Genomic DNA, 24,529 nt, shown 5'->3' with positions numbered 1-24,529 from the left:
TCTGCACTGGGGCTGAGACACACTGCAGCCTGCAAAGCCCCCAGCCATGTGAAGCTCTGGGTGGGTCGCTGGTTATGCTGACACTAAAACCAACTGATCCCCCTACCACGGGCACCACAGGGATGGGGGAGCAGTTACCCTGTCATTGTCCAAAGACACTGTGATCCCGCCAGAGAGAGGCCGTGACCAGGGTTGGGTCAGGCACAGAATTTGACTCAGGTGGCAGGGGAAGGAAGGAAGTTGGGCTGGATCTGAGGTCTGGGGAAGGAGAAAACCAGGGTGTTGGACGGCTGTGGATTGAGAAGACCAGGGAGACTGACTTAAGGGCTGCACAGATCTCTATGTTTAAGGGCTGTGGGGCTGGAAGGGAGAAAATCAGACACCCCATATCACCAGCCATGTGGCCAGGATCAACTAGACTATACCACCCCCAAATTCCAGTGGCTTCACCCAACAAGTTTATTTCTCACTCAGTCCATGTCTGGCTCAGTCAGCGGGGGCCTCTTCTACAGTCCCTTGGACACACAAGCAAGTGCCATCTCAACATGTGCTTCCTTCCGGAAGGGAGAGGCAGAGAGAAAAAAATCAGGGGTCTCTGTGCCGGCCTGGAGACAATCCACATCCCTTCTGCTCCCAACTCAGCCAAAACTCATCCTGTGACTCCATCCGTCCACAAGAGGGCCAGAGGCTGAGCCTTCTGTGTGTCCAGGAGGAGAATTGGATTTCGGTGGCAATGCTAACAATTACCCAGACTCTGAGGCTTTACAAAATACTATTTCACTTCTCAGTCCCCTGAATCCAGACATTCCTTCATCTCCTGATGACGCGCTCTGGGAGGTGAGGGCAGGAATATACGGCTTGGCTGGATGGTGGGTTTAGCCGGGACACTTCTGTCTCCAGAACAGATGATCCACTGATCCACTGCTGCCCCCTCACTGCAATCCCCTGGCACCCCCACCCTCACCCACCCCTACACACACACATCAAAGCAGCTAAACAAAATGAGAGCCAAATATTTTGGTTTTTATTGAACTCACTGCACTCAAGGACAAAAAGAAAAAAATGGGATGAAAGGGGAGTAGGATGAAAGCTTGAGAGAAAGACAGATCCCCACAAACACCCCAGGCCTGGGAACCTGTCCCTGAGAACAGCAGTTAGGGGTCCAGGCAAGCTGCGCTCCAATTCTTCCCCTCCCCTTAAAGGTGCTAGGGACAAAGGGGACCACATGTCAGACCCAGGCACACAGTCCTTCTGTGCCCAGTTTCCAGGCTTTTCCAGAGAAGGAAGCTGGGCTGGTGGCTCTAGGCTTGGAGGAAAGAGAAAGTAGAAAGGCATGGTAGGAGAAGGAGTTTGGGGATGGGGGAGGATGAGGGAGAAAAGCTCAGAAACCCAAGCTGGGCATTCCAAGAGGCTGGAACAAGAGGCTGCCCCAAGTAGGGCAAGAAGTGAAGCGGTTCCTTCCTTTCGGAGGGGCTATTGTGCATGGGACTTTGGTCAGTGGCTTTTAACCCTGGATGCTGCTGTACTGGTCTCTCACAGCTCAGGACCCAGTTTGTATGATGTCAGGGCCATCTTGGCTGCAACGGTCCCCACATGCAGAAGAGAAGGTTCAGGCGAACTGAGAACAGGGAGGATGGAAGGGTCTGGAGGACCCTGAGGAACTGGCCCTCCTCATGCTTGGACCTTTCTTTCTTCTTGGGTGGTATTTGGGGGTGGTTAGATGGAGACGCTGTTCTCAATGAGGGGAGGGTCCAGGTAGGTGTAGGGCAGCGCCAGACCCTGGTTCCGTTCCTGGATGTCCCTTGAGATCTGGGCCAGGCGGCTCTGGAAGGCGGCAATGCTCCGCCTCGGGGCCTCCTCTGTGAAGTGCTCATCTGGGTAGGTGCCCAGGGGCCTCTGGGAGGACATCAGGTAAGAGGTCAGGATGACATTCAGGATGGGATGGGGAATAACGAAGGACCACATGTAACAGCAAATCCAGTCAAGGTGGCTTCTAGTAGCACAACCCAGTTGCAGCCATTGTAAACACTTGCCCCAAACTGCGACCCCATGATCCTGACACAAGGCCCCCCAGCACCCAAACCCCAAACAGAGTAGGGGACAGAATGTGACGTAGGAGCCAGCCAACCCAAATTTAGTACTGCCTCTGCTGGCAAGCCTCTGCCTGTTACTTTCACTCTTTGAGACTCAATTCCTGCATCTGAAAATAGATGGGTTGAACTAGAAAAAAAAAATTTTGAGGCAGGGTCTCACTCTGTTGCCCAGGCTGGAGTACAGTGGTGTGGTCATAGCCCACTGCAGCCTCAAACTCCTGGGCTCAAGTGATCCTCCCACCTTGGCCTCCCAAAGCACTAGAATTACAGGTGTGAGCCACCACCGTGCCTGGCCTAGAAAATCTTTAAAGGTCCCTTTCATACCTGATCCAACTGCTCTGTGAACTAAAAGAAAGAACCACATTTCTCATACAACCAAGATCAACATAAACACTGTCCAGGAAATATATCCAAGAATATAACTATTAATTCATAATTTCACAAAATTCAACTCCTGAAAACAACCAGCATCCCGGTTCTAAGGTATCTTCACAATCAACCATCGTGATGGAAGTTTTGCCAACACAATCACCATCATCCTCCACTGCCACACTTTACAGCACAGCCAACCACTATCGAGAAATATCACAATGAGCTCCAGTCACTGCCATCCTGTGTACAGGACTGTCCCTCCCTCATGACCATATCACACAACCAGCTCATCACAACAACGCAGAGACCCAGCCTCCTAACCAGCACACACTTCCCGTTTACTAGAACCTTCATATAATTGTTGCCAATACTACTGATTTTTTTTTTTTTTTTGAGACGGAGTCTCGCACTGTCGCCCAGGCTGGAGTGCAGTGGCGCAATCTTGGCTCACCGCAAGCTCTGCCTCCTGGGTTCACGCTATTCTCCTGCCTCAGCCTCCCGAGTAGCTGGGACAACAGGTGCCTGCCACCACGCCCGGCTAATTTTTTGTATTTTTAGTAGAGACAGGGTTTCACCGTGTTAGCCAGGATGGTCTCGATCTCCTGACCCCGTGATCCGCCCGCCTTGGCCTCCCAAAGTGCTAGGATTACAGATGGGAGCCACCGCGCCCAGCCAATACTACTGATCTTTAACAAATTCTTTTTCTTGTTTTGTTGCATTGGCAAAGCCCTCCAGATCAATGTTAAATAGCAGCAGTAATAGTGGGCATTGGGCATTATTTTCTTGTCTCTGACTTTAATGAATAGACATATATGGTCTCACCATAAATACAGTGTTTTCTGAAATATACTTTTTTTGTTTTTGTTTTGTTTTGTTGTTGAGATGGAGTCTCACTCTGTCACACAGGCTGGAGTGCAGTGGTGCGATCTTGGCTTGCTGCAACCTCCGTCTCCCGGGACCAAGTGATTTTCCTGCCTCAGCCTCCTGAGTAGCTGAGATTACAGGTAGCCACCACCATGCCTGGCTAATTTTCTTATTTTTAGGAGAGATGAGGTTTCACCATGTTGGCCAGGCTCGTCTTGAACTCCCAACCTCAGGTGATCCACCTGCCTCAGCCTCCCAAAGTGCTGAGATTACAGGCATGAATCACTACACCCAGCCTGAAATATACTTCTGATCAAAACTCCTTAAGGGGGTTTCATTTTACACTGAGTTTTTATTAGTAATGGCTGTTCACATTTATCAAATGCTTTTTCGGCACATATTGAGATAATTATATGGTATGCATCTTTATTGACGTAATGAATTATATTGCTAGATTTCATAAGGTTGAACCAACCTTTCATTCCTTTCATCCCTAGAATAAATTAGACTTTATCATGGTGTATTATTGTTTCATTATTCACTATTGGCCTTCATTGGTTGATATATTTTTAAGATTGTTGTAGCTAAGTGGAATAAGTATATTTTTTTTTCTTTTTTTTTTGAAACAGGTTCTCACTCTGTCACCCAGGCAGAAGTGCAGTGACAGGATCACAGCTCACCGCAGCCTTGAACTCCCAAATTTAAGCAATCTTCCCACCTCAGCCTCCCGAGTAGCTGGGATTACAGGCATATGCCATCATGCCTGGCTAGTTTTTTTGTTTTTTGTTTTTTGTTTGTTTGGAGAGACAAGGTCTCACTATATTACTCAGGCTGGTCTTAAATCCTGGGCTTAAGCGGTCCTCTCGCCTCTGCTTCCCAAAGTGCTGGGATTACAGGCGTGAGCCACTGCACCCAGCCTTATAATTTCATTTTCATAATAACAGCTAACATGTAAGCACTTTACATGAACCATCACAACCATACATCAACCCTTAAGACAGGTATTCTTATTATTTTCACTTTAAAGATAAGGAAATAAGGCTTAGAGAGGCCATTACATAACTAAAGTCACATGGGTGGTAGGTGTGGATCTGGGACTAGAGCCTTCCAATGAGACCCATTGCCCTTCTTAAGAGTACTACCAGCCGGGCGCGGTGGCTCACGCCTGTAATCCCAGCACTTTGGGAGCCTGAGACGGGCGGATCACCTGAGGTCAGGAGTTCGAGACCAGCCTGACTAACATGGAGACCTCCCATCTCTACTAAAAATACAAAATAAGCCAGGTGTGATGGTGCATGCCTGTAATCCCAGCTACTCAGGAGGCTGAGGCAGGAGAATCGCTTGAACCCAGGAGGCAGGGGTTGAGGTAAGCTGAGATCGCACCATTGCACTCCAGCCTGGGCAACAAGAGCTAAATTCCATCTCAAAACAAACAAACAAACAAACAAACAAAAAAAGAGTACTACCTTTGCTAGGTGCTGACTCTATAATTCAACAAAATAATTGAGGAAGCTTCCACCTTTTGCTATGCTTTCAAGTAGTTTGAATGACTTAGGAATCATTTGTCCCTTGGAGGTTTAAAAGGATCAGATCTTTTAAAACCTTTTACAATTTGTATGGTTTTTCATCTCTTCTGGAGTTAAGTTTTAGGTGTTTTATTTTCCTAGAAAAGCACTCAGTTCATCTAGATTTCCAAATCTGTTTGCATAAAACCGTAAGCAGTATTTTATTATAATTTTATTATAATTTTAAAAATCAGCTGGGCACAGTGGCTCACACCTATAATCCCAGCACTTTGGGAGGCCAAAATGGGTGAATCATGAGGCCAGGAGTTCCAAAACCAGCCTGGCCAACATAGTGAAACCCCATCTCTACTGAAAAAGAAAATACAAAAATTAGCTGGGCATGGTGGCGCGCACCTGTAATCCCAGCTACATGGGAAGCTGAGGCAGGAGAATCACTTGAACCCGGGAGGGGGAGGTTGCACTGAGCCGAGACCACGCCACTGCACTCTAGCCTGGGTGATGGAGTGAGACTGTGTCTCAAAGAAAAAAAAAGTAAAAAATCTTCTCTGCATTTGTGGTTACATGCCTTTCCCATTCCTAATGCTGTGTATTTATGTTCCCTTTCTTTCTCTTTTTTTTTTTCCTCCTTGATTAGAATTGTCTAGGCCAGATGCAGTGGCTCACACCTATAATCCCAGTACTTTGGGAGGCTAAGGCAGGAGGATCACTTGGGCCCAGGAGTTCAAGACCAGCCTTGGCAACATAACAATACCCTGTCTCTACCAAAAATCAAAAAATTAGCCAGGCACGGTGGCACCTGTGGCCTCAGCCACATGAGAGGCTGGGGTGGGAGAATTTCTTGAGCCCAGGAGTTTGAGGATGCAGTGAGCCGTGATTACGTCACTGAACTCCAGCCTGGGCGACCCTGTCTGGAGTTGACCAGGCTTTTTTTGAGACAACCTGACCCTGTCGAAAGAGAGAAATAGAGAGAGAGAAAGAGAAGGAGGGAGGGAGGGAGGGGAGCAAAAAAAAATAGTGCTATAAGTGACAGTCTGCCACTTCTGGGCCTAGACTTGAAGAAATCTGAAAGCTTGTTTTCAATCTTGGAAGCCAGCCACCGTGCTATGAGGAAGTCCAGCTATCTTGCTGGAGAGAGACCCCTTGGAGAGTCCTGAGGGATAAGACAGCATATGGAGAGAGAGAAAAACCACACAGGTGCACTGAGGCCCCAGACATGTGAGCAAAGCCTTCTGGGAGCTTCCAGCACAGCCCAGTCACCAGCTGATTGCATGCAAGTGCTTCACCCTAGCTAGTACCCTGTGGACTGCCCAGCCTAGCCCTGCCCAAATTTCTGATCCAGAGAATCTTAAGAAAAAATAAATATGTCTATAGTTTTTTTATTTTATTGTGTTGTATTGTGGATTTTTTTTGAAATAACAAGTTTTACGTTTTTAAAATCAGATTGACATCTAATTTCTTTTTTTCTTTTCTTTCTTACTTAAAGATGGGGTCTTATTATGTGGCCCAGGCTGAAGTGCAGTGGCTACTCACAGGCATGGTCATGGCACACTGCAGCCTTGAACTCCTAGCCTCCAGGAATCCTCTCACTGCAGCCTCCTGAGTAGCTGGGACTACAGGCCTGTGCCACTGCACCTGGCTTAATACTTGATTTCTAAAACTGTAGTATAGCCATCAAAAAAACAGAACACACACACACCAAAGAAAGAAAGAGAAAACAAAGCAGAAGACAGAAATATGACACTGGATTCAAAGCCTACTTACTAGCTCTGTGCTGTTGAACAAATTGCTGAATCTCCCTGAACCTCAGTTTTCTCCCCTGTGAAGTGGAACTACAATTTATTGAACATTTATATGCCAGCACAGTGCCAAGCTTTTTTTTTTTTTTTTTTTTTTGAGATGGAACTTCACTCTTGTTGCCCAGGCTGGAGTTCAGTGGCACCATCTCGGCTCACTGCAACCTCCGCCTCCCGGGTTTAAGTGATTCTCTTACCTCAGCCTCCTGAGTAGCTGGGACTACAGGCGTGCACCACCACACCCAGCTAAATTTTGTATTTTTAGTAGAGAAGGGGGTTTCACCATGTTGGCCAGGCTGATCTCGAACTCCTGACCTCAGGTGATCCACCCACCTTGGCCTCCCAATGTGCTGGGATTACAGGCGTGAGCCACCACGCCCGGCTGCCAAGCATTTTAAATAGAGCTATGTATTTGTTTCATATTTTAAAATCATGTACACAAAGGATCTGATTTAATAACTGAGACATGATAGCTCCTCAGTGACAGCTGCCATTATTATTGTTGTTACAAGTTTCCAAGTTAAACTTTCTATAGTTTATAGGAGAGAGCCCTCCACCCTCATCCTGTTGTCTACTTATCCGTCATCCCTCTGGGACCAGATAGGGACAGGAACCAGAGTCCTGCCATTCCCAGGGTATAAGATAGCAAGTTAAAACTTGCCAGGAAGATCAAATATGTGGGATCTTTCTTTTTGTTGTTGTTGTTTTTTGTTTTTGTGTCACCCAGGCTGGCGTGCACTGGTGTGAACATGGCTCACTGCATTTTTTACCTCCTGGGCTCAAGTGATCCTCCCACGTTAGCCCCCCCAAGCAGCTGGGACCACAGGCATATACTAACACGCCCGGCTAATTTTTGTGATTTGGGTAGAGACAGGGTTTCACCATGTTTCCTAGGCTGCTCTTGAATTCCTAGGCTCAAGCAATCCACCGGCCTCAGCCTCCCAAAGTGCCGCGATTGCAGGCACGAGCCAATGTGTCCAGCAACATCTGGAATCTTTCTAGCACCAAAGGGAGTCAAGCGTGAGAAATAAGGATATTCACCTGTTAGAGAGCTTGTGTGCAAGACGGCTGGGTGGAAACGAAGATGATGGGAACCAGTGATAAAGGGCTACTTGCCTGGCCTAAACTCAGATATTGGCCCCTCTCTGGCCTCCTGCCTCCAAAGTTGACCTTTGCATCCATTCACGCAGCCACAGGAGCATCCTAGCTAAAGCAGATTTAATCACTGGGCCTCAGGCTTAAAAGTCTTGATTGGTGGCCGGGCACGGTGGCTCACACCTGTAATCCCGGCACTTTGGGAGGCCAAGATGGGTGGATCACAAGGTCAGGAGTTCGAGACCAGCCTGGCCAATGTGGTGAAACCCCGTCTCTACTAAAAATACAAAAATTAGCTGGGCACAGTGGTGGGTGCCTGTAATCCCAGCTACTTGGGAGGCTGAGGCAGGAGAATCGCTTGAACCTGGGAGGCGGAGGTTGCAGTGAGCAGATACCGCACCATTGCACTCCAGCCTGGGTAACAGAGCAAGACTCCGTGTCAGGGGCGGTGGGGAGGGGAAGCCTTCATTGGCTCCCCTTTGTCTTCTAAATGAATACTGTGCAGACAAAGCCCCACCTTCCTCTCTGCTATTTCCGTTTGTGATCCTACAAACACACCACTGATTTCTCGCCTTTGCTCCTTGGTCCTGTCCTTCCCCTCCCTAAAAAGGAACCCTGCTCCTCCTCTCTGTCCAACTCCTACTTGTCCTGCAGATTTCAGCTTAGATGTCACTTTCTCCAAGAAGCCTTCCTGGGTTCCCCCAGACCCATTTAGGTTCCTCAGGGCCCTGTCCTTACCCTTGTCACCGGACCGTAAGCTCACAAGGACAAGGTTCATAGCTGCCCATAACAGTGTCTGGGTCACCACTGGTACTCAGGAAGTGTGTGTTGAATGGAGAAATTAACACATAAGTAACTCCTACAGCACCGTGGTGCCCTTTTGCATTGACCTGTATGTCTCCTCAACTAGACCACAGGCTTCTTGAAGGCAGGAAGGTCTCATCCAACGTTATAGGCCTGGTGCCCAGTGCTGTGTGGACACATAGGAAGTATCCAACAAATGTTTGTTGAATGTTTGCATTAACACATGAGTAGTTGATGGTTGAACAGTTGGATAAATGGATGGATGGACAGATTGGTAACTAAACTGGTATTTGCTTCAGTCTATGTCTTTTGGGATTATCATTTTCTGAAGAAATTGAAGAACCCAAGGCAGTTCTGCAGTGAACATAAATCCCGTCGGTCAGTCCTCAAGCCCCCAGACAAAGCCACCACCACCCCCACTGGTGGCCCTAAAGAACCCTACTCCCCTCAACACCCCATATACACACCTGGTCCTTGGGTTCTTGGCTAACCAACCAGAAGAGGAGGAGGTTGTTACAGCTGATGTTCACTTCAGGGAGGGTGTCTAGGTAAGTCTTCAGGGTGGTGGTCCCCTTGGTCTGGGGTGGGGGCTGCCTCATGGATGATGGAGCATTGGGCATCCAGGCCCCAAAGTCATGCTGTGGAGACCCCCATCCCAGTTGGGTCAGTGGGCCAGAAGGGGAATATCACCTCCCTCTTCATCATCCCTGATTCCACCTCTACCATCCTAGAGGTGACAGTTGGGAAATGAGGGGGTCATGGAAAGGCAAGAGAGGAAGGGGTAGGGAGTGGAAAGTCCCAGAAGTGGGGCAGGAGGCCAGCTTACTCCTTGTCACTGCCCGCCCAGTGTTCCAGGACTGGGTGGGGTGAGTCACTAGGGAAGGAGGTGGCCCCAGAGTGGAGGTAATCCTAGAAAAGGGCCTTGGGTTGGCATGCCATACAGAGCAACCTGCTACTCCACCTGGCTGGGTTCTAACCGTGAGAGGAGCCCCTAAGTTCTTCTCCCAAATTAACATCAACTTGAGTCACCATTACGACCTTGGACCCAGCTCCACCCAGTCATCACCCAATGCCAGCCCTTCACCCCACTCAGCTGCCACTCCAACCCCAAGTCTAATCATAAACCCACCCCAACCCTGACCCACCCAAGCTCTCAACGAATTCAGGCCTCAAGTCCATTGCTGAGACCTGATTTTCCCAGGCCTGCCCTTTGTAGCCTCACCTGCCCACTGTTGACAGCAGCGTGCTGCGCAGAGCAATTGAAGATGATTGCAGTAAGGAACTTCACCATCTCTCCTCGGGTGCACAGCCGGCTTGGGAAACCTGGGTGTGGGGAGGAAGGGTAGAGGGTGTGGATGGAAGGTACTGGATTCCTAGGGCCAGCTCAGGACTGGGGCTTACCACAGGGGGAAAGTGAGGAAATAGGGAACACCAAGCCACGACTGTCTTGTTGGGCTGAAGTTAGGGATGGCCATCACCAAGGTTTGTGGTCTCTGAAGTGGGTCAGGATAGGAGATGGGGACTGGGATCTGGCCAGAAAATCCCTGGCAGGCAGGGCCAATGACAGAGCCAGCTTCAAGCCCAAGTGCCCAGCTGCCTCTCCCTGACTTCCAAGGCACTTCAATCTGCAGCCCCTATTAGGATGTAATGATTTAATCCTACCCAGTTCACCAAGATTTGTTCAAGCACCCAGTATCCAACCATCCTCTGCTGGGCTTAGCAGCAGAGACCAATGCAGAGGGTGTGTTACTCAAAAGCTCACAGTAATGGAAGCAGAAGGAAGCTTCTAAGACCAGAGCTTGGCTCTTTGAGGAGAGGGCAAGCAGGGCAGAAAGGGGCACCCGGAGCAGAGTGGTTAGTGGAGGCCTCCTGGAGGACAAGAGGGGCCTTGCGAGTTGAAAGATGGATGAGCCTTGAATGGAAAAAAGACAACAGAGAAAAGCATTTCAGGATTGGAGAGGGGAGAGCTCCAAGGCTCAGCCCTTGGTGCATTCATGCTGTGCCTCACTCATCTCATCCAGGTCCATGGCTCTAACCACCTCCCACTCGCCAACAACTCCCAAATTCCCATATCTGGCTGTGCCTGGCTCCTGAGCTCCAGACTCAGCCGTTGGCATTACCCTGCAGGCAGCTTACCTGACGTCCCCACCTAAGCACGTACACCACCTCACACTGCACACTGGCAAGCACAAATGCCCATCGGATTACGTCACCCTTCACTAAAACCCTTGGAGGGCTTCCCATCTCACTCACCTTGTCATGGCCCTACTTGATTTGGCCCCAGCCCCTTCTCCCACTTCATTTCCTTCCTGGCTGTTCACTTATTTGACTCCAGCCATGCAGGCCTTCCTGATAGTTCTCAAATGCACCAGCACATTCAGAATTCAGGGCCTGCACACTTATTATACCTCTGCCGGCTACTCTTGCCCCAATTATCCTCAGGACTAGCACCTGTACTTCCTTCAGGCCTCTACTAATGCATCAGCTCCTGAGAGGCCTGCCCTGACCACCTCCCTGAAATGATCTCTTTACCTTGACACACTGTATCCCCGATGCTGTTTCAGTTTTCCTCTTAGCATTCATAACCACCTGACATATGTTTGTTGATTCTCTCTTTCTCTCTCCATAAGAATGTTAAGCTCCACTAAGGCCAGAATTTTTGTCTTTTTCACTACTAAACCTCAGCCCCTAGAACAATACTTACTAAATACCAAAAGCCTGGTAATTATTGGTTGAATGAAGGAATGCATGAGAGGGTAAGAAGCCAGAGCATGGGAGGCAGAGGTGGGAGGATTGCTCAAGCCCAGGAGTTCGAGACCAGCCTGGGCAACATAGCAAGACCTTGTCTCTACAAAAACATTTTTTAAAAAGGTAACTGGATACAGTGATGTGGTGGTGCATGCCTGTAGTCCCAGCTACCAGGGAGGCTGAGGCATGAGGATCACTTGAGCCTGGGAGGTCAAGGCTGAAGTGAGCTGTGATCACGCCACTGCACTCCAGTCTGAGCAACAAAGTGAGACCCTGTCTCAAAAAAAAAAAAAAAAAAAAAGCCAGAGTGGGAAGGCATGGGGTATTAGCAGGGTGAGGGAACAGGGAGGGGACCTAATTGGAGGTGAGGCTGCAGCGGCATGCAGGGCCATGTGGTTCCTGGGCAGTATTTCAGAGGATTAGCAGGGTAGTGGCCCTGCAGGCTTGGCGGGCAAGCAGCGAGAGGCTGGGAGAGGTGGGACCGGTTAAGAAGCAGCTGCCACAATTCCAGAGCACTATGAGGAAGACTACAACTAGGGTGGTGACAATAGGGATCAGCCACCTAACTGGATTTAGGAAGACAGAGAGGGGAACATGAGTCAAAGAGAACTAAGGTTTGCAGTCAGGCTGACTGGATGGAGGCTGATGCAACAGAACAGAGAGGTTGGGAGGCAAGACTAGACATTTGCCTGGGAGTGTGTGGGAGTTTTCTGAAGGTTCTGTTCCTGGTTGAGTCTCTAAACTCAGAGGCTGAGAACAAAAAAGTAAAGCAGGCAGACACACCTGTAGTGTCAGCTACTTGGAAGGCTGAGACGGGAGAATCGATCGAGCCCAGGAGTTTGAGACCAGCCTAAGCAACAGAGCAAGACCCTGTCTCAAAAAAATGAAAACAAAAGCAAAAACAAAAAATAAAAACAAAGAAGGGGACAGACCATCTATAGGAACTTCTCTGTAGTTCATATTGCCTATTTTTCCCCCATTGGAATATGGAACCTGACCAAAATGGTGAAAGAAACCCCATCTCTACTAAAAATATAAAAATTATCCGGGCGTGGGAGTGTGCGAATGTAGTCCCAGCTACTCGGGAGGCTGAGACAGGAGAATCGCTTGGACCAGGAGGTGGAGGTTAATGAGTGTGTTTTCCTTTCTTAAATACTGTATGTGAATCTACAATAGGTTTGTACTCATTGAAAGAGCTGTTGTCAATCTGAAGAATGTTCTGATGCATTAAATCAGAGAAAAAATGTAATAAAGTAAGATAGGAGAGTTGAATTAACCTCAGACTGACTGAGGTTAATAAGTGTGTTTTGCCCTTAAATACTGTATATGAATCTACAATAGGTTTATACTCACTGGAAGAGCTGTTGTCAATCTGAAGAGTGTTCTGATGCATTAAATCAGAGACAAATGAAATAAAGTAAGATAGGAGAGTTGAGTTAACAGTAATTAGATCCCCCTTTGGGTCTTAAGTAGGAAACAGACACCCCCAAATATGAAACAACTGCCCAAGGAGGGAGGAGCTGTCAGGATCAGCACTGATCATGATTAATAGCAGGTTTGCAAAACACAGGGAAGGGTCACCCTTTAAAAACTCCAAGGCTGGATGCAGTGGCTCACGCCTGTAATCCCAGTACTTTGGGAGGCTGATGTGGGCAGATCACCTGAGGTTAGGAGTTCAAGACCAGCCTGTCCAACATGGCAAAACTGTGTCTCTACTAAAAATACAAAAATTAGCCAGGTGTGGTGGTAGGCGTCTGTAATCCCAGCTACTCGGGAGACTGAGGCAGCAGAATCTCTTGAACCCAGGAGGTGGAGGTTGCAGTAAGCCGAGATCATGCCTCCACACTCCAGCCTGGGCAACAAAGTAAGACTCTGTCTCGCGCCGGGCACGGGGGCTCACGCCTGTAATCCCAGCACTTTAGGAGGCCAAGGCGAGCGGATCACAAGGTCAGGAGATCGAGACCATCCTGGCTAACATGGTGAAACCCTGTCTCTACTAAAAATACAAAAAATTAGCTGGGTGTGGTGGCGGGCGCCTGTAGTCCCAGCTACACAGGAGGCTGAGGCAGGAGAATGGCATGAACCCGGGAGGCAGAGCTTGCAGTGAGCAGAGATCGCGCCACTGCACTCCAGCCTGGGCGACAGAGCGAGACTCTGTCTCAAAAAAAAAAAAAAAGAAAAGAAAGAAAGAAAGAAATGAAGAGAGGTTGGTGGCTGGAGGGGCCATGTGGCAGGACAGGAAAGGGGGTTTGAGAGAAAGTTCCCAGAATCCTCTGAAGTCAGAGATGGCTCCCACTGCACGTTGCAGAACATTGACAGAGCTCAGGAAGCTGAAATGAATGGGTGGGCTTGTGGAAAGGTTGAGGGACCAGAGGGGCACAGAGCAGTGGATGCAAGCAAGGGCTTTGGAGACAGTCGGAGCTGGCTCGGAACCCTCCTTGCGCAGCCTTCTTTGTGCCTCTTTCCATATCTGCTAATTGGGGATATTAATAGTATCTACTTCAAAGGCTGGTCAATAAATAACTGATGGGAGTAGGGGGTGGCCGAGCAAGTGCTAGCTCATCAGAGCTACACTGGAAGTGGGATAGAGAGGGGATACCTGAGCTTTCCCGGCCCAGGAACGCCTGAGCAAAAATCTCGCCAACCCAGGCCTGCAGCTCCGAATCCTGCTGCACAGATGCATCACTGGGATAATAGTAGCCCACGATTTCTGAGACAAAGCTGCAGGAAAGAGATGCTGGTACCACTGGAGTAACCACGGGCTCAGGCCTGGCCAGAAAACCGAGGCCCACTGCTGCTCAGGTGGCAGAGAGACAGATAGCCCATGGGGGTTCAGTGGGGACCCCCAAGTGCAGCTGGAATCTGAGTGGCCAGGCTTCCCTTAAGTCCCACTCACTCCTGAGCCATGGGTGCTCCACACCTCCTTCCTGCAAAGGGGCCTGGGGGGTAGGCAGGAGAGTGCAGGAAGAGTCTGATTCATGCTGCCACCCCCCTCCCCACTCAGCACCCAGGAGGAAGGAAGACCTGCCTGCCCGAGGCCCCAGCCCATGCTTAGATGATGCACCAGCCCTGATACTCTGACTCCACTGGACACCCCCTCCTTCCCCTGCATCCACACGCCCCCAGCCCCTCTCTGGACCACAGCTACCTGACATTTCAGAGGGGACCCCAAACTCGATTCATACCCTCAAGAATTCCCTATGCTAGGGTGTGAAAACACCTGAAATCCCCAGGCGCCATGAGCGCAGGGACCACAGTGCTCCAGGCCAGGATACCCTGGTGGGACTGCTGGTCCCGCCCCGCACCTCGCACCTCTCAATGGCCGCCCAGATCTTCAGGCCGTCGTCTCGGTAGTGGTAGTTGGGGATAGCCAGGACGCCGCGGGCCCGCAGGCTGTCCGGAAGGCAGAAATTGGTGTAGGTGAAGTGGGCCAGGCCCGTGCCCATGAGGTAGATGAGGCCTTGCCTCCCGATGGACGTGACCTGAGGACACAGCAGAGCTCGGCTCCCAGGCCGGCCCAATCCCCACCCTAGTGTCTGGGCACGAGATGGGGCTGGGGACTCGGCCCAAGGAGGACCCTCTTCGGTTCATCAAGCAATCCACGGATCAAATACCCACGAGGGTCTGCCCGACGCAGGCTGCGCAGCTTGACGCCCCGTTACGTGCGAGGGAGGAGATCCTTAGGTATTTGGTAACTAAAAGAATGAGCTGAAAGCCGGGGAGCCTGGCTGGGCTCAGGGTCAGCTGAGGGTAGTGCTGGGGCTCAGGATAGGCCGCCCTGCCTGTGGACCCGCGGGCCGGCGGGGCGGGGCGGGGGGCGGTAGTGGGGGGAGGTGGGACCTGTGTGTGGGGCTGCCGGGGCGGGGGGGTGGACAGTGTCTGTGAAGGGGGCGGGTAGGAGACCGGAGACCGGCAGAGTGGGCGGGGCTGGTGGAAGAGGCAGGGATTGTACAGGTGTTCTCACACCCCAGGTGTCCTCACAAGGGGCTTGGGCGCAGAACAGGGCTTGGGGGCGGGTAGAGGAGCAAAGCGTCTTCGGGGGCGGAGATCAGTGACCCGGCAGAGAGGCCGCACCTGGTCCACGAGGCCCTCGGGGTTGAGCAGCGTGGCCCTCGCGATGGTGTTCACCTGCAGCGTGTATCGAGTGTGGGGGAGCAGGAGCTGCGAGCCGAGCGGATCACATGAGCTGAAGGCCGGGGACAAGGCCGCCCGGCCCCTGCCCCGCTGGACCCCCGCCTGGGGTCGCGGACCTTGTAGATGGGGTGGCAGAGCGGCAGCTGGCGCAGCGTGGCCATGGCGAAGGCCTCGCACAGCAAATGCGTGCACAGAAAGTGAGTGTTGTTTTCGTGCACCAGGAACTCAGAGTTGCGCACCCACGTCTTGGCCAGCAGCCAGTCCCATTCGGAGTCAGTGGGCAGGAAGATGGGGCTGTCGGGCCCGGGGGTCTGGCTGAGCTGCGTCCGAAAGGAACGAGGGATGATGGGGCTCCGGGCTGGCAGTTCGCACCTGAGCCCCTACCCCGGGGCGGCGGCACCGGGCTCACCTGGATGGCCAAGGGCACCAGCGCCCCCTGGGGGCTGAGCCACAGCAGGCACAGTGGGGCGGCCACGTACTGCGGGCGGCCGTTTAGGCAGTGCGTGGGGGCCTCCGCCAGGATCCAGTAGTCCGCTAGGAAGATGTTCCCCCTCTGCAGAAGGCACACAGAGGCTGAGTGTCCCTCCCTACCCGCGCTCTACTTCCCTCCTGTTTCCCTGCCCACTTCCACCCCAGAGAGGAGCTGAGGTCCCCAGCTGAGGTCTCAGAAATTCTTGGTGCCTGAATTAATGGCCAGTGTGAGGTACCCCGCCCTTCCCAGAATGTCCGGAATGAGGTCCAGCTGAGTCCCTCCTTGTGCAACAGCTCGCCTGCTGGGACGAGCCAGCGTCCTCTCCTCCTCACCTCATACCTAGTCCTTCCCACTCTCAACTCAGATGGAATCCCCTTCTGACATCTGAGCACTATGTATCCAGCAACAGCTAAACGAACACATGAGAACTGACCAACCATGTCTCTAGCTTTCTGGAGGAGAATGCCTGAGGGCTTGACTGCCCCACAAAGACTGGGTCAGCCTCTTCTCCGACAACCTCAGAGCTCCTAGTTCTCGGTGATTTTCCCTGATGCATCTGGCGGCCCTACCATTGGCCTGTCCTAAAACAGCCTTCCTCTAGGCCTTAGCATCTCTTCAGAAGGCCTCAAAACAAGGGCAAGGCTTCCTCCAAGATGTCCCTGCAGCCACCCTGCGCGTTCACACCATTTCACCAGGCCCCATCTTAGGCCTCAAAGCCTCCCAACCCCAATCTGACCCTCATCCGTGTCTGCTGCTGCTTAAAGTGTGCAGGACCATGGCTGTCCAGAGGATGAGGCCCAGAAGTGAGATGCAGCCGGGGCCATTTCCATACCCTCCACACACATCCCTTGTCCATAATGGTGACACACCCACCTCCCACCTATCAGGCCCACTGCCCAGGTCCTTACCCACCTCTAGCTCTGTCTGCAGGCATGTGTCCTGTCCCAGCAAGGGGGCCACCATGTCATTGGTGACAGGCAGCTTGCTGGGCAAGCTGGAGATGCAGTGGAGCATGACGGGATTGACGCCATTCAGGTACTGGTACCCGAAGAAGTGATCTTCACACCAGTGCTCTGTGACATACTCTGGGGGGCAAGAGAGGGGACCAGTTGGTCTAGAAACTACTTCCCTAGATCCTGGTCCTGCCAAGTCCTTTGCTTATCATTGTGGTTTAGGTTTTCTTCCCAAAAACTCTATGAAGTAGGAATCATTATATCTTCAATTTAATACTAGACCGTAAGGGTCAGAGAGATGGAGTGACTTGCACAGCTGAGTGGCAGAGCAGGGATTTGAACCTAAGCCTTTCTGGACCCAAAGCCCGGAGCACTTGGTGGTTGGAGTAGGGGAAGAGAGTCACATGTCCCTGATCAGGATCAAGATTTCCTAAATGACTGTGACCCTCTCCCAGGCAAGCAAAGTGTCTCTCTCTCCTGACTCCCCTGTTTTCGTCCCCTCCTCAGAGAAGGTGCTTTGTTCTCTAGAAGAATCTGGAAGATGCCACCAGTGAAGCCAGGAGCCCCTCCCACTCAAATCCAGCAGTCTCCCTGGGAGGGTTGGGAGAGGGCCCTTTCCCAGGAAGGACAGGAAGGGGTCTGAGCACGAGATAAGGTGAGGGGTAGACATCTCCTGCCTGGCTCTGCTCACTTGTCGTGAAGGTCTTATGGCACCAGAAGATGTTCTGCATGTCATCCAGCTTCTTCCAGGAGCCCTTGCGATCCAACAGCCCTCGAAGCTTCATTCCCAAGGACCTGATGGGAGAGGAAAAGATGAGAGTGAGGTCTGGGGGCTAGAGTCTGCTGGGAACCACTGTGTCCCCCTCTGCCTGGAGGAACTGACAGAGTCCGTCCCCAGAGTAGAGATGCCTAACAATCCACGTGGGAGAAAAAGTGTAGTGCCCAGCGGAGGCTCTGTGGCCTTGGAAGACCCTGGTTCATATGCAGCCATCCCTAAGACAGGTCACTGCACTTGCACATAAAGTTGGCACGCATGGCCCTATGGTGCAGACAAGCCACGCTCACTGGTGTTTTGGCCTGTATTCTCCAAGCTGCCCTCTTGTCACAGACCTCCACTGGCTCCCCTCTGCCTACAGGACAGAGCCCCAGCTGCCAAGCCTGACTAGCCCATGGAGATCCCTACCAGCCAGCTTCTACCAACCTTTCCAGTATTTTCTCCCACCCTGGGCATTAGACAGGGCCAACCAAGACCCGCTCTCCAAACATGATCAGAGAGACATGCTTTGTAGACTGGACGGTAGAAGAGGGGCTGGCACGTGGAGGGGTGCATACTCTTCACTTTGTGGATGTCTGTACTGTTTGAATTTTTACAGTGAGCACTATTTTTTTCCTTCTTTTTAAGATGGGATCTCCCTGTGTTACCGAGGCTGGAGTGCAGTGGCTGTTTATAGACACAATCATAGCTCACTGCAGCTTCAAACTCCTGGGCTCAAGCAATCCTCCTGCCTCAACTTCCCAAGTAGCAGGCACTACAGGTGTGCCCCACCATGTCCTGCAATGTTATTTTATAATATGGAGAAACATGCTTGAAATTAAATTCCCCCACTTCCAGGTCTTCATTTAAGCTGCACCTCTGGTAGAAAGCCATCTACTCCATCTCTATGATAAAAATCTATCTGTTCTAGGCACGGCTCAGAAGCAAAGTCCTTTATGGAGCGTTGCCTGAACTCCTCCTTGGACACATGAACTGCTCCACGAACACATGCCTTGGATCTTTCACACTCATCATTCCCCACATCGTATTGTAAGCCCAGTGGACATATATCATCCCCATTATACTATGAGCTCCTCAGGGCAAGGACTTGGCTGTGTCTGCCCCACCATATCCAGTTCTTAATATGCACTCACTAAATGGGCCGATCAAACGAAAGGGAATGGAGGCCGGACACGGTGGCTCACATCTGTAATCCCAGCACTTTTGGAGGCCAAGGCGGGCAGATCACCTGAGGTCAGGAGATCGAGACCATCCTGGCTAACACGGTGAAACCCCGTCTCTACTAAAAATACAAAAAATTAGCCGGGCGTGGTTGCAGGCGCCTGTAGTCCCACCTACTCGGGAGGCTGAGGCAGGAGAATGGCGTGAACCCGGGAGGCAGAGCTTGCAGTGAGCCGAGATTGTGCCACTGCACTCCAGCCTGGGCAACAAAGCGAGACTCCGTCTCAAAAAAAAAAAAAAAAATGTAACGTGGACTGGGGGTGGTGGCTCACGTCTGTAATCCCAGCACTTTGGGAGGCGAAGGCAGATGGATCACTTGAGGTCGGGAGTTCGAGACCAGCCTGACCAACATGAAGAAACCCCATCTCTACTAAAAATACAAACTTAGCCCGCGTGGTGGCACATGCCTGTAGTCCCAGCTACTTGGGAGGCTGAGGCAGGAGAATCGCTTGAACCTGGGAGGCAGAGGTTGCAGTGAGCCGAGATCGCGCCACTGCACTCCTGCCTGGGCAACAGGAGTGAAATTCTGTCTCAAAAAAAAAAAAAAGATATGATGTGCCCTGAAAAGTGTAGGCACCTGGGGAAGGGAGGGTGGCAAAGGGTAATGAATGATCTGAGAGGCCCAGGAACGGTGTCACCTGGGCTGCTAAGCACTCACTCACTCACTGCACAAACACTTGCTGCGGGCCTGCCCAATTAACACCCAGTGGGTGGGAAAACCACGAGGAGTTCAATCATGAAAGCAGAGGCTGAGGAGTCTGGGGGCAGGGAGAGGGGAACTGGGGAGCAGAAGGGGGAGACAAGGGCAGGAAGGGGGCAGGGGGCATGTAGAGAGGGAAGACTGTGGGGCAGAGAGAGGGAATGAGTCCAGAGAGGAGGGACTGGAGCAGGGGAGGGGATACTGGGGATAGGGAGAAGGGGCAGTCTGGGAGCAGGGGGAGGGGGATGGATGGGCAGAGATATAAGATGTTCATTAGAGGGGCAATGGCCTCACGCAGGGATGGCATTGAAGAGCAGCGAGATCGTCTTGGTGGCTGAGTATCGAATATTGGGCTCCATGTACATCAGGGATGGGATGTCAATTTTCATGGGGAAGCCAGGCAGGTACCGATTCCCACTGCTGGTGGTTAGGGGAGTAGAAAGACAGAAACCAGTCAGTGGGCCCTGCGGCCCTGCATCCCAGCCCCTTAATTCCTTCCCTCTTTCCTGCCTTCTGAGTCCCCGGGTCTCTCTTACTCCTGGCTCCTCCCCTGCCCTCTCTGCTCCTGAGCTAAAATAACCTCCTCACTCTTGTGCCCTCTGCCAGACCCTTTGGGGCCATCTCCCATCCTGAGGCTTGAATGAAACTGCATTGTCATAGACCCCCTACCCCTCCTTCCTGGCTATCAGAACCCCATCCTCCCGACAGACCTTCCATTTGACTTCCTTTCCCCTCCTTCCCAAGCTTTAATCTTCACCTGTCACCCTGGGCTACACAAGTTGTCGTCTTTGTCAAGGCAAATTTCTTGTCTGACTCCATCTCCTGAAAGCTGTTGACATCTACCATGCGGGGGAAGCCAGGGGCATAGATCTTCCAGCTTCCAAGAGAAAGAGGTCAGAGGTGGCAGGTCATGCTCGGGATAAACACAAGCCTTAGCTTTAAAGACACAACTTCAGATTAAAACTTCAAAAACCACCTACTTTCTGGATGGGTGACAAGGAATTGGACATTTCTCCATGAAAGCACTGGGCTTCACATAGGGTAGCATTTGAGGATGGCATTAATGCCCACACTGGGTTAGAGATGGGTTTGTGTTGAGATTAAAATCATGGCCAGTTTAGTGGGGGAGGATGAGAAAGGACTGAGATTGGTGGATACTTCAGGTCACTTCCAATATTGGGATCTAGGTTACATCAGGGACAGTTGAGGGCTGAGTATGGATTCATTGGTGGTGTTGGGACAACTGTTACTATTGGTGTTCTCAGTTCAGACTCAGGGTCACTATTAAAGTGGGGTTAGGTCCAAATAAGAGTCCTGATCCAAGCTAGACACCCAAGGTTGAGAATGAGGTTAGAGTTAGGAACAATCTGATTAAGGCTGAGGTCAGAATAAAGATGGGGAAAGAAGTCAAATTAGGCCACCCTCACCGGTAGCATTCTTGTCGGGCCCGGAGCTCCCGTGTCCTGTGATCCAGGAGGAGGGGAAGGGAGTCCTGACAAATAGTTCTTGCTGTGGGGAATGAAAATTACTCTTGGTATGAGTCTCTTTTCAAACAACATCTTCCGCAAACTTTGCCTGAACCCCCGACGCTTGAACCCAATCCGACAGTCACATCCCTGTGAAACACGTGGTGGTGCCCCCATGTTCTTTGTGTATTCATCAGTAGGAGGGATTCAAGACAGCTTCACCCCCAAATTATAGCAACCTTCCTAATTGTTGACATGTTTATCTCCCCTCCAGACTATAAACTCCCTGAGGACAGAAGTCATCTTGTATTCTTTTTTTTTTCTCTTCTGTATTCCCAGCTTCTAGCACGGTGCCTGGCACCATGTGTATAAGACGCACTTTAAATGACTGATGAACAAATATATTTTGTGAAGCTATGGATGGATGGATGTGCTGTGGAGACGGATGAGAGTTTATAGTGAGGTCTACGGAAAACTTATTATGGACCATGGGGTAATATTCATTTGCCTCACTTCGACCTAGAATATACCTCCTTCATCCTGAGCCTCCTTCCAACACCCAGAGCAGCCCTACTGTTGCCTCTCCAGATCAGATAGCTCTGGAAACTGAAGATGCTCAAGCCCAGCATCCGCGGAAGGCCCCAGAAATTCAACAAAGGAATCCTAGCAGCACCTCTCAGGGACTTCATCCACACTAGAAAAGCTAGTAGTAGGGGAGGGAATGGGGCCTCTCCAGCTAAAATCTCTAAGCAGTCAGGGTTTCTCCACCTGTTAAAATCTAATGACTCGGCGTGCTGGTTAGTTCCTCTCTGAGGTCCGGAGGAACTCACTCTGGAGAAGTGCAGAGGGAGGCTTGGAAAGCAAAGTGCTTCCTATGTGTATGAGAGAAGGGCGCGTGCCCGTATGACTGTATGTGTCTATGTGAGTCTCCAGAAGAGTCAATACCGTCTGGAAAACCTTCGCATTTCAGGACTTGAGAGGCTCCTTTTTTCAGGAAACATCTACTTGGGAGCCCAGAGTTTCTGACCTCAATCTTATTCCCTACACTCTGGGGCTCTGTGAGACCCCACTCCTAATCCCAAAAGACACCTTCTGCAGTACAGTGTAGTCCTCGTCCCTGGCCCACCTGTTCCTGGCCTCAGCTCCACGGTGCAGTAGCCTTCAATCCACTGATAGCAGGGGAAGTGGGATACAGTACCATCCGGTTCGGTGACACAGATGCGGCTGCAGTACCAAGAGTCCTTGCGGAAGAAAGCGTAGCGCTCCTTGTGTACACGCAGCAGCAAGAGCTCACCCAGCTCCGCTGAGCAGCGCACCTTGTACTTCTGTACCTGAGGGGACCAAGACAGCAAGCAGGTGAGAGGCAGAGAACTGCCAAGGCGGTCCTTGTGCCTTGCAAGATGTATCTACACCTAAGCCTATTAGGGCATACAAACCTGAGCTGCTGCTAACCCATACCGGGCTTTTGTATGAATTAGAAAAATGTTCGCTGGGCCGGGAGCGGTGGCTCACGCCTGTAATCCCAACACTTTGGGAGGCCAAGGCGGGTAGATCACCTGAGGTCAGGAGTTTGAGACCAGCCTGCCCGATGAAACCCCTTCTCTACTAAAAATACAAAAAATTAGTCGGGCGTGGTGGCAGGCGCCTGTAATCCCAGCTACTCGGAGGGCTGAGGCAGGAGAATCGCTTAAACCAGGGAGGTGGTGGTTGCAGTGAGCTGAGATCGCGCCACTGCACTCCAGCCTGGGCAACAAGAGCAAAACTCCATCTCAAAAAGAAAAGAAAAGAAAAAGGTGCCCGAGCACAGTGGGCACTGCATTTCACTAGCTTCCTAGGCCGGCTGGGAACCCTTGTGGAGGCCACCTGGGGCTGGCAGAGGCAGGCAGATCCTCTCCAGATAAGAGGAAACCCAGGCTCAGAGAGGGGAAGCGACTTGCCCAAAGACCACTGTCAATTATGGGAGGAGTTTAGGAGCCAGGGGAAGTCCCTCGACTCCCTGTGCAACGCTCCTTCCTCTCCACAGTCCTGCCTGGATGGAGTTCATCATCTCCAGAAAAGACAGGGACCTCAATAGGGAAGGTGAGGAGGTCAGAGCCGGTGTCCTGAGTTCAGCAGGATCTCAAGAGTCCAGGAGGAATACTCCTCCCGCCTGCGGCCCCTGCCCCTCAGAGGTCGCGCTTCCCTGTCTCCTTTGTACTCACCGATCCAGGGGCGAAGTCCCTGCCCACTCGATCTAGCCGCTGCTTGGGGCTTTCACCACACGTGCCCACCAGTGTGACAGAGATGTTGTCCAGTGTGCCGGCCCTCAGGTAGGGACCAGTGGTCACACACAGGCGGTACACTGCCATGATGGGAAGGAGGAAGTGATGCCCCCGGCAACGCTGGCGGCAGCAGCACCCGGCCTGGAGGAGGAGAGCGGCAGGCCGGACAGGGCTGGGTTTCTGGGTGGAGGGCTAGGGGCTGCGGGGCAGGGTAGGGCTGAGGAAGGGCCCAGCTCTCTCCGGGATGTTCCTGGGCTCTCTCTCTCCGAAGCTCCCTGCTGGCGGCTCGGGCTCCCTCTCCCCGCCCACCGTCTTGCACTCTAATACTTGTTTGCTTGCCTCTGACACAGCCGGTCCCTCTGGCTGGCTCACCCAGATGGATATCAGGAGCCTGGGTTCCACTGCGGAGGGAGGGACCAGATGCTGAGATGGAGAGAAGGAGGAGGTGACGCCTGTATAATTGGGACACTGCCTTCCGCCTGGTCAGCGGCCCGGACTGATGCCCTGGAGTGCTTGTCCGCCCACTCCCCAATGTCCCCCAAGATCTGTTCCTCCCCATTCCCAGGCAGAGATGAACACAGGGCACCTGCATTCCTACGTGTGAATCATCCGTGTGAATCACTAAACAGTGGAGAGTTGCACTTGGTCATAAATCACACGTGACTGCAGCCACACGCAGGTGAGTCGCACACGCATTCCAGCACATGTCAAATGGTCAGGAACAGCTCCCCTATCACCCCATACACCGATCCCCCCACGCCTGGCCCTCTTTGTCCCCAGCCTTTGGCACGCCCGACCTCATTCTCTGCTCTGGAGTAGGGCAGGTCAGGAAAGCGAAATACAGCGCCGGCAAACAGCGTCCGAAGGCCCCGCGTGGCATTCTTTCTGCTCCAGGACCGCCCTGGGCCTGCGGGATCCTGGGCGGGAGCCCGGGTGTCCGGGATCTGGGCCACTTGGGGCTGGGGAGGAACCTCTCAGAGAAGCCCATAGCCCGCAGCGGCCCCGCGCGGCCAGTTCCGGCGCCGCACCGTTCCAGCCTCTACTATGCTCCAGTCCCTGCGTCCCAGCCTCGGCTAGGGGCTCTAAGAACGGGAGGCATAGAAAGCTCAATCAGCAGCAGGCGGGCTTCACCTGCCGCTTCCGAATCTGTGCCAAAATATTCTGCGCAGGTAAAACCCTCTGTCAGTTCTACAAGCCTGGATTTTCCTATAGAGAACTCTCTTATAAGCAAAGAGTGAAAAGCTACTAAAGG

The 24,529-nt window shown here is 51.8% G+C and overlaps 1 protein-coding gene across 4 annotated transcripts; it reads right to left on the bottom strand.

The window, feature by feature from the left end:
- Positions 1-1,002: 1,002 nt before the first annotated feature.
- On the bottom strand, positions 1,003-24,440 carry LOC100586195 (hydroperoxide isomerase ALOXE3). 4 transcript variants are annotated; one of them, XM_030800141.1, is made up of 16 exons: positions 23,864-24,437; positions 23,218-23,700; positions 22,143-22,347; positions 20,978-21,059; positions 20,308-20,427; positions 19,845-19,970; positions 17,546-17,649; positions 16,814-16,986; positions 15,839-15,982; positions 15,546-15,749; positions 15,370-15,456; positions 14,608-14,777; positions 13,895-14,016; positions 9,770-9,870; positions 9,015-9,185; positions 1,003-1,896 (listed from the first exon to the last, which is right to left on the bottom strand). In XM_030800141.1, the coding sequence occupies exons 2-16, from the start codon at positions 23,362-23,364 to the stop codon at positions 1,717-1,719; spliced, it is 2,136 nt and encodes a 711-aa protein (XP_030656001.1). In that variant the 5' UTR covers positions 23,365-23,700; positions 23,864-24,437; the 3' UTR covers positions 1,003-1,716. The 4 variants fall into 4 exon arrangements, with proteins under 4 accessions (XP_030656001.1, XP_030656002.1, XP_030655999.1 ...); XM_030800142.1 differs by having other exon boundaries at positions 24,075-24,437; XM_030800139.1 differs by having other exon boundaries at positions 23,218-24,438.
- Positions 24,441-24,529: the final 89 nt, after the last annotated feature.

Source organism: Nomascus leucogenys, chromosome 19, assembly GCF_006542625.1.
Source record: "Nomascus leucogenys isolate Asia chromosome 19, Asia_NLE_v1, whole genome shotgun sequence".
In the NCBI taxonomy this organism is placed as follows: Eukaryota; Metazoa; Chordata; class Mammalia; order Primates; family Hylobatidae; genus Nomascus; species Nomascus leucogenys.
The sequence above is the reverse complement of the archived record's forward strand: the minus strand, read 5'-3'. Positions and strand labels throughout refer to the sequence as shown.